This window comes from Myotis davidii, unplaced genomic scaffold, assembly GCF_000327345.1.
Source record: "Myotis davidii unplaced genomic scaffold, ASM32734v1 scaffold955, whole genome shotgun sequence".
Classification (NCBI taxonomy): Eukaryota; Metazoa; Chordata; class Mammalia; order Chiroptera; family Vespertilionidae; genus Myotis; species Myotis davidii.
Genome location: NW_006287066.1, coordinates 110,167 through 119,814, shown reverse-complemented (window position 1 = coordinate 119,814; position 9,648 = coordinate 110,167). Strand labels below are relative to the sequence as shown.

Genomic DNA, 9,648 nt, shown 5'->3' with positions numbered 1-9,648 from the left:
TACACATGCCCCGACCAGGGCAGGGGCCAGGGAGGAGCCTTCAACCATGGTACATGCCCTTGACTGGAATGGAACCTGGGACCCTTCAGTCCACAGGCCGATTCTCTATCCACTGAGCCAAACCGGTTTCAGCCCAGCTGCAGTTTGTTAGGTAATTTTCAGATTGCAAAGGGCCAGGCCTTTCATATGCAAAAGCCTTCTTGCAGGGCTTGGGCGGGGCAGGGTCCCAGGGATCATCAGGGCGGAGTGAGCAGTTATGGCTGCTCTCAGTAATGCCCTCAGAGGCCCTGCTTCTCAGTGTCCCGGCAATCACTGCAAGCACCTCTGAGAGAAAGCTGCCCTCGAGTTCTGACCGATGCCAGACAGTCCAGTTTCTCCCGTATGAGTCTGGGTCCCCAGAGACTCGCCTGGAACTGGAGCTCAGAGCTTGAGACTCCCTCCCGATAGAAAAAGACAACAGTGTCCTCAGCCGCCAGCCTTCTTCGCATGCGCCTCTGTACCTCTGTATTTTACTTCCGCTCCGCACCTCCTGAGTCTTGGTATGCTTTTCCTTCTAGTTGTAGAATTTCCACTCAGCCAGCCTTCCTGTGGTTCTGGATGATGTCCGTTCCGTCTTTTAGTTGTATTGTTGAAGTAGTTGTGCAAGGCAATCTCCATTGTGTACCTGTGCCACCATCTTGGTTTTCTGGCTCTCGTACATTCTAGGTGGAAGCAGCCCTCACAGCTTGTTATGCCTACAGCCTCCTTCTCCATCTTGTTCATGGTGTCTGCTTGGAGCACGTCTCAGTGTGCCACCCAAGAACTGCCCCTCACATAATAGCCTCCTAAAGATATGGCACACATTCTGGAACATTCTTACACTTCAGCCCAGCACACCCCCTCTACTTCACTCCCTCCACTTTGAGCTTAAGTCCTAAGCTTGGCTCCTTTGCCTCAGGCCCAGCAATTCCTGGGTTGCATTCTAACCACTGTTTTTCTTGTTAGGTTCTCAATGGGCATGGGGTTCTTAAGGGCTGGACCACTCCCTTGTTCGTTGTGGCTCCCTTCCCTTTATCACCAGGGTCTAAGAACCCATTCCCTCAGAATGTCTAAAATGAGATTGTTTTTTCAGACCAGTTTTATTTAAAAAAATTATATTGTAATTATGGAATTTTTCTGCAGCGAATATGTAGTACCTAATGATTATTAGGTAACAAATCATGATAATCCAAAGCTGGGCAACATCCTGGACTGGGCTTCTGCAGACAGAACACAGTGGTGTCAGACAGACACTGAGGAACCCCAGGTACAGGGCAGGGGCCTCTGATTTAAACTCTTGTGCATACACATCTACTGTGGTAAGTCAAGTAGCAGCCACCTGAAAGCAGGACAAACTACACCAACAGTGATTTCTCCTGATTTTTTTTCTCTGAACATGAATTCATGTGTTTCCACTTCTTTAATGGCCTGTGGTGTTCACGAGTATGTTCAGCTAAGCTGGCAGTTGTCTCATTGCAGTCACACCGGCGGCTGGAGCAGCAGCAGTGTGCCCCAGGAGGAAGGACCTCAGTGACCCAGTTAGCTCAGGTACAGCCTATTCCCATGTTCAGTTTTCTTCCATGAAAACAGTGATCCTGAACATTTGAATCCCTCTGCCCACTCCCTTGTTCTAGAACACTAACCTGAAGTGTTACTATGGAAGAGGTTAGAGACAGACCCAGGCCATGTCTATCAACCCTGTTGTGAGATTACCATGATGGCACATACTGAAGAGCTGCTCTCCTAAGGAAACACAGGAGTGGCCTACAGTGCTGGGCTTCAAATGTGTGATAAAGAATTTACTACTTTCCCAAAAAGAGGAATAAAGGGAAGAATTTGGGGAACTGTTTTAAGACAAATATCAATATGAATTTGTAGACAAATCATTGATGATTTCTGTATAAATTTTCAGTGCTAAGATTTCAGCTAGTATGTGTGGAAATCAGGAGGATTCAACTTTTCCCACACACTTCCCCTCTCCCTTTGCAGTTCACTATGACCGGAGTCCTAAACCTGTTCCTTGGCCTCATTACGTGGTGTGTGCTCTGCTGGGAGCTCCCTGGGAACTGTCTGCTCACTGCAGTCCCAGCTGCAGGCTCTCAGGCCAATAGCTTACACTTTTCACAGAATTCTACATGGAATTTGTCAATATTCAAGGATGAATTTTCTTTTAATGTATCAAACTGTTCTAAAAGTGGTATAAAAAAGAAAGTATGAGTTTTTTTCCCACCTGGCTTACCACCAATTCAAAATAAATGGACAACCATAGAATAAAAAACTTTAGTAGTCTCTCTGACAGGAAAATGTAAAAGCCTCTTTGTCCAGCAGCAGGGCAGACTTCACGGTGCTGTTTGTAGCCTCATATTCGCATTGGGGTTAATAGTTAATTGAATCAAAGTGGCTAAGGATGGTAGAGGCACAAAAACGCATGGAACAAGGCAGGGTGTGATATCCTTATTTAGGAAATATCACCTGCTATAAAAGGTGTAACCTTATCCCAGTTTATTTACATAGTAGAGAAGAACCATGTACAAACCAGAAAAAGCACCAGAGTGGGAGTTCAGATATGCTTCTTGTTCGCTCTCACCTTCTAGACAAGTCTTTCTAAGAATGTAAGTTGATAAAACTTTTTGGAAAGCAACTTAGCAATATAGATCAAATTTTATGCCATATCTATTACCTATAATTATATTTCTGCTACCCAAACATACATGTAAGGATGATGTTCAGTGTTGCTTGTAGTAACAAAACTGGAAACAACATATATGTTCACTTACAGGATACTGAGTGGTTAAAGTGTGAAATAACCACAGATGTGACAAAAATGCAGTCGATAGAATTGATGTATAAATATCCCTACCTATTGACATTGGAAAGATATTCATAGCACATTACATTTTTAAAAAGGCTACAAAAGCATCATGTATGACTTGATTTTTGTAGTAAACACACACAATATGGAAGGAGATAAACTAACATGCTAACAGTCGCTCTTCCTGGAGAACAGGTCTTCATGTTACTTTCATTTTTCTTCTTTCTACTATCAGGTAGTCTGCAAAGCTAGTTTCAATTTAGAAAAATAAATTTCTATTATAGATAGTTCCTAGAGAAGTGTCAGTTGATGCATACACACCAAACTTTCCCATCCATAGAAAAGGCATAAAACCACCTACTTAACTAAATTCATGTGAGGAGGAAAGGAGATGTAGGTGGACCCCAAGGTGGTGCCATCATCATCAGGTCAGTGGTGCCCTATCTTCTAAACTGCCAAGTACAGTCAGACCTTTTTAAACTCTCCTAATTTAAATATTAGCAACCTATTTACTCAACTAGTTTTAAAACACTGCAAGTTACCAAAAAAGATATACAGATGGAAAATAGGCATATAAAGAAAGTGCTCAACATGATATGATTTCATTTATCTAAGGTATGGAGAATACAGATCAGTGGTTGCTAGGCGGTGGGGCTAAGGGTTTGACAACAAAGGTAGTAGTATGAAGGGATTTGGGTGGGGGATGGGGGGGATGAGGGTGGGGAATGGAAATGTTCTGTGTCTTGACTGCCCTCATAGTTATATGCCTTTCTTGAGTTTGTCCACCCTTGTGGTCAGGACCAGAAAGAGACATGGGACTTTTGGACGGTCAGTTTGTGGCCACTCTTTATTGCCTTCAGAACCTGTTTTCAAATGAACTGCTCTCACCCATTCCCCCAAAGTGAAATGGGAATGACAAATTAAGCTAATGGAGTTCATTCACTGATAGGTTTCTTATCAATCCACATAAGGTTATCAGCACAGTATTCTTTATTAAAACATGGTCTTAAAATTGCAAATCATGTCATTAATATACTTCATATAGCTAAGGATACAAGTTTATCTCACTTCTTATTATATTAAGAAACATTAATAAGTAAAGGAACCCTGTAAAGCTAATTATAATTAACACTCATTTTTGGTGTGTATTTTCCTAGTCTTTCCTTAAGGCAGTTTTTCTGTTATTCACGCTGTTGCTTTCGCCTATAATCTCTAATAAACCACTCTTCTGAAATCCCCAGTCTCTCCTGGCGTCAGAGGAGCTGCCCCTTGTCCACAAACAATCTGCATGGAATGCTGAAGAGTTAGGCTCCTTTCTCCGATGCTGCCTCATGGATCAGAATTTCCCAGCATTTGTGGAAGAGGTAGAAAAAGAACTAAAAAAACTGACGGGGTTGAGAAATTAACACTCTGTGTACATATAGAACTAAGAAACTTGAAAGCATTGAAAAATGCTTCCTCCTTAAGACTAGAATAAAGACTATTATTCCAAACATCTTTTATCAATGTTTTATTTTTAAAAACCGGTGAATCCACTTTTCTATACATCATTGCACATCAACAATTACACAAAACATGAGTACATGCACCTACGGTTACATACTGAGTGAGAGAACCCTATTGAGTGAGAAAAATCTACACTCAACCATTAAATCAATGTGAAAAAATACAGTGTTAACCCCAAAGTATAACTAGTTGCATAGAATACCATGCTAGAATATTTCAAGGTCACTGAAAACTAAAGATAAATTATAAAAGTTTGCCTTAATTAAATGTACAATAAGGTTCAACAGATCAGTGCAAAAGGATATAAGAATTTACATGATCAGCAAACAGAAAAATAATCACTTAAAAAGCAATCATACATATATACTGAAATTCATTATGCCATTCAGTGGACTATTCCAGCTTCTTATTAGAATCGTAGGTTAAGCCCTTAAAATTACAGATTTCAGTTTATATTACTCATCTTTTGTACCAGAACTGCACAATTTCCTCAACTGACAACATACAATAAGGAATATCAGCAGCTTAAAACTGAAACAAGCATTTATTTTGTATTTCTCCCACCCCCCAAAATATAAATATATATATTTGTATACTGTATTTATTTGTAGGTTTTGCTGTACTTTACAAAATGTTATCACTAGATGGCAGCAGTGCATTTTGCCAAATTAACAGTCGCAGTAAGTAAAAAATGGCGCATGCATGATCCGATCCTCAGAGGACCTTTTCACTTCTATTTAAATACTCTAATAAAGGAAAAGGAAGCAACATTCACAGCACATCAAGCCCAAAATAGTTTACACCTTCTACACTGAAGCATTATTTGAAATGTACCTGCTAGGTCACCCTTACAGAAGAGGCTAAATAAGGCATGCTTTAGACAGTCGTCGTGGTGTTGCTCACTTAAATGGGAGAGAGCCAAAAAGGTCCAAGCAGAAAATTTAGCAGGTCATGTTGCCACCAGTTTCAGGAACCTAAAGATCTGTTAAAAAAAAAAAAAAGAGTATTTGGAAATTAAAAGCCTAACTTAAGAACTAAGTGCCACATAAAACAAGGCTTTGTTTCAAACAGCATGCTCAGGGATGCGGTGTGAAATTCTGATCTCCATGTGCCGGACAGGGAGGCACTGGGGCCAGCTGTCCCAGCTATGGGTCTTGCCTTGCCCTCAGAAGCAGAGGGGGATTAACTGGCCTCTGGGAATATCCCACCTCGCAAGATGACAATTTAATCTTTACCTCTTTTAAAAGATGTAAGTAAACAGTAGCGCAAAGTGTTATTTTGAAGCATCATACATATTTTGAAATGGCATTTATATAAATATGTGAAACAATGCAGCTGAAAAACGGTCCTTTCCAGCTGCTACATAATGGGTTCCAACAGTCTGAGCTGCTCTGAAATGAACAAAAAGATCTTGCAGCATAACACCAAATACTGAAGAATTTGTAACAAGGTCAACAGAGCCACGTTCATTTCAATATAATTTTTAAAACTTCTAAAGAAGGTCATACTTACATTATAAGTAGTACTTAATTTGTGTTTCTCTGGCGCAAGTTTTTATCTTTGTGATTGTTGGTAGAGTTGGTTTTCCTTTGGAGGAAAAATTGTATTACAAGAGTTAAACTCAAAGTCAGTAGCAACCTTTGGAAAGTATAACACATGGAAATACAGGGACTCTTTCACTCACTGCCATCCCTGGTTTAAGGAAGTTCACTGCATAATGTTAGTACATAAAAATACTCCCTGGGTAAAGTGCCTACATATCTTCAGTTAATCGATCCTTTTGACTTTTTAAAAAATATACAGTAACTTTCCCTGTGACTTATAAACTATAGTTACTATAAGGTTAGAATAAGTATTTTTTTCTCTATTGAGTGCCATTCTTTTCTCAAATGACAAATGACACTCAATTACAGAGGCAGCTCTGGGTCCTCTGGCACAACTTGGGGTACTGTTTGGTCTCCAACTCTAGGAAATTCTAATCCTGGATTGACCAAGTCTGCAATTCCATGTTCTGGATACAGGGAATTGTTAATGGAACCATATAGTATGGAACTTAAAGTCTCAGATATACTGGTCATTTTCCTCACAATATCAATTTAAGCATATGGGACATGCAAAATTTCAAACAGATGGTATTCTATTTTATATTGCTACTGAAATAGCCTGTCCATTAGCCACCTGCATGTCAGGCTGCAGAGTCTTCCCTACAATCTTAGCTACTCCACCGATTAAAACATGAATGCAAAATAATTCAATCAGATGCTAGTCACTCAATGCCCAATAAAGTACTTACATTGGCCCAGCTGGTTCATCATCTACACAGGTGTTCAGTTTTTTTAGAATCCATTGGTAGACAGGAGAAGAAAGGAGAAAAGTGTGAGATTGCATATGGATTAGTAGAACAACAAACATCAAGTGGTAAAAACATAGCATTTATTCAAGGCCATTCCATCTGGAGGTGCAAAACACTCATGGAGTTATTATTTCTAGATTCAAGTTTTTAATGGCGGATATGTTGTTTCAATGGTTTTAGTTAACACTTTGAATGCTTGTCATGAAAAACTGCAACTATAGCGGACAGATAGGCTGCAATGTCATTGTTCATCTTGTCCCCAAGTTCCAGTGGTTCACTCTTAAATAGATGAGAAGACAAACCAACATTTCAGTTGTAAAATCCTGCTGTTTGTTTTCTTATGGTGAATGCATGTACAATTTTAGCTCAATCCTACAATGTAGATGGATGTGTATGTTCTATACATTTAGCCACACATCCTCACTTCCCCAAAGGACACTGTTCCTGCTGTTTTGAGTCTGCAGTCTGGAGAATAAGATTGAGGAAGAGGAAGCCACAATAGTTCAGCCAGGGTCAGCCAGGTTGGGCTATGCCAAGTGTAGCAACAAGAGGATGTTCTGTGATACAGCAGGGAAGCTAAGTAGTGGTGACATCCCTCTGGAAAAGACTTCAGAGACAGATGGCTCACTCTTGTGCCCTGGCCAGAACCAGAACCCAAACCCAGATGAGCCAGAGATCTTATTTTTTTAATTAAAAGCTTCCATTATCTGAGTTTAGAAGCCTTCTTAAATTGGTATTTTATTATTCTGATTTATAAGTTTTTATTCCCTATTTCAGCTAAGGGCAACTTGATCCCATGTAAGCAGGGCTATACATACATAGAATTTTTTTTAAAGGCCCACAAAGGGGAGGGAACAAGTAAGTGCTCTTAGTTTTACAAAAGTCAGGTAGATTAAATGATTCAGAATGGTTTGGTTTCACTGAAGGCTTCTGGAAAAACTCTCAGCAGGATTCCACAAGGGGGCTTGGTGCACATGAAGCAGTTATGGAGATCACAGTCTCGGTGCAGGCGTCCGCAGGAGCACACATCAGGAGGAATGTCTGTCAGAGGGAGACATTGCTCCACCTGTTCCTTTGAGGCAACGGAGAGGCAAAGCCACTGCCAGCACACACAGTGACTGGAGCAGAAACAGATTTAAAAAACAAAACAAAAAACTAACCACATACCAATAACTTATTAGCCAAAACCACAGGCTAGCGACACATCAGTGTCCACAGGATTCTACTACTGACAACAGTACTATCAAACAGATACAGAGAACAAACTAAGACTTAAGCACATCCCGACATCTGTGTGCCGTGTATGCAGTGAAGATACACAAAGACACGCAAGTACCAACACACAAGCCCAGCCTAAATCCTCCCTCACCTGACACCCTAATGCTCTCAGCATCCCGGCCAAGCCAGCTCAGCTACATGCTAGGAACTAAGCACTCAGGGACTTAAAGGAAAAGACACAGAAGCAAACTCAGAATATTTTTAGTGCTCTGGCTGTGAACCCAAAAATACAAAATTCTAAAGCAAGAGAGCGAGCGATTCAAGAATACCTTCCATCTATCCCAACTTTAAAAGAAAAAGCAGGGGAGAGGGAATCGCAACAGCCAGGCTAATTCTTCTTAAAGCATGTCGCTGTCAGCACCAACCCCAGCAGTCACACCACAGCTTTTCTTTCTTTTGCAGAAGATATGCCCTGGCGTCTGAGGAACGTCCAGTCCATAACGTGCAAAGGGCTGCAGTAGGGATTGTAGCAACAGTGGCTCTAGTGTAGCCGCCATGCCTGTGAGTGGGAGCAGCTGTTCACAGTCGTGTCTAAATCTCACGGCCCCATCATCTCTCTCCCCAAATCCACTTTCACATTTACAAACAGCTTCGTGTCCCCTAGTTCCTGGGCTGACAGCAGCAACACGCTCCCTTACAGGTCAGACAAAAAACAACTTGACCCTCACAGGGAAATCAGGAGAGGGGGGAAAAAACAGAACTACAAAAAAAAAAAAGGTACAAAAATCAAAGTAAATGAGGATTTAAACAGCAAACTGAAATCCAAGTTAGTTGTGAAAGTGAATGAAGTAAACTTGAAGAAAAGTGTTAACATTATGAACTATGCACTGTATAGACTGAAGCGGAGATTAAACAAACTCCAAAAGCATGCATATCGCTCACTTACCACCATGTTTTAAGGGTTTGATGCAATTGAGGGGGGAAAAAAAAGAAGTCATAGTAACCGACAAGTATAAACATACCCCCAAACCCTCAGGCCAAAAGACAGCTGCTTAAACAAGGACTGTCCTCTCCATCTGGGTATTACAGCCACTAGCTAGATGAGAGAAAGAGGACTGGGGGAGAATGGAAACAAGATGCTTCTGGAATCCATCTTATGAGCGAAGTTCCTGGTGGAGCTGTTGCACACACTGATTTCTCTGCATCTGGTCTTCCCAACCAAATGCACTGTAGCCCTCACCCCTCTGACCCCAGGTGCACCTCACAATGTAGAGGTAACTGCCTGCCTAATAAGTAACAGATTACCTGATACAATATCACCTCCAAAAAGATGGCTTTAAAGTCAAAATGACCAAGAGTGGACTGTCTGGTCAAAGCTCCTTTTTCACTGCCTTCATCTCATGAAGGATGGGGTTTTATGGTTTCTAAACCCACTTTAATGCTGCCTGATCACAGCAGAATAGATTAACCAAATGAGATTAGTTACTTCCAATTTCCTTCCTTATGTGGTCCTATTGTATTTCCTCCATAAGGTAACTTATTGATCCTAATGACCCTTAGTTAAGAGATAACGAATGTGTGTTCAACATGTTAAAGAGCTGCATCTCTTGCCCTGGCTGGTGTGGCATCCTCCCACACACTGAGAGGTTGCTGGTCAGGGCACATGCCTGGGTTGCAGGCTCAATCCCCAGCAGGGGATGCATAGGAGGCAGCCAATCACGCTTCTCTCTCCCTCTTCCCT

General features: G+C 41.2%; 2 protein-coding genes across 2 annotated transcripts in view; one reads left to right on the top strand and one right to left on the bottom strand.

Moving 5' to 3' along the window:
• The window catches only part of REC114 (REC114 meiotic recombination protein), a 10,590-nt gene extending 6,093 nt beyond the window's left edge, over positions 1 to 4,497 (top strand). Inside the window, exons 2-3 of the mRNA XM_015560786.1 lie at positions 1,498 to 1,566; positions 4,072 to 4,497. Coding sequence (XP_015416272.1) covers positions 1,498 to 1,566; positions 4,072 to 4,236 — 234 coding nt within the window. The 3' untranslated portion in view covers positions 4,237 to 4,497. The remainder of the gene's footprint in view (positions 1 to 1,497; positions 1,567 to 4,071) is intronic.
• Positions 4,326 to 9,648, bottom strand: part of NPTN (neuroplastin) — an 88,849-nt gene continuing 83,526 nt past the window's right edge. The window contains exons 9-11 of the mRNA XM_015560787.1: positions 6,630 to 6,651; positions 5,849 to 5,923; positions 4,326 to 5,318 (exon numbers count right to left, since the gene is read on the bottom strand). Of these exons, the coding sequence (XP_015416273.1) occupies positions 5,863 to 5,923; positions 6,630 to 6,651 (83 nt within the window). The 3' untranslated portion in view covers positions 4,326 to 5,318; positions 5,849 to 5,862. The remainder of the gene's footprint in view (positions 5,319 to 5,848; positions 5,924 to 6,629; positions 6,652 to 9,648) is intronic.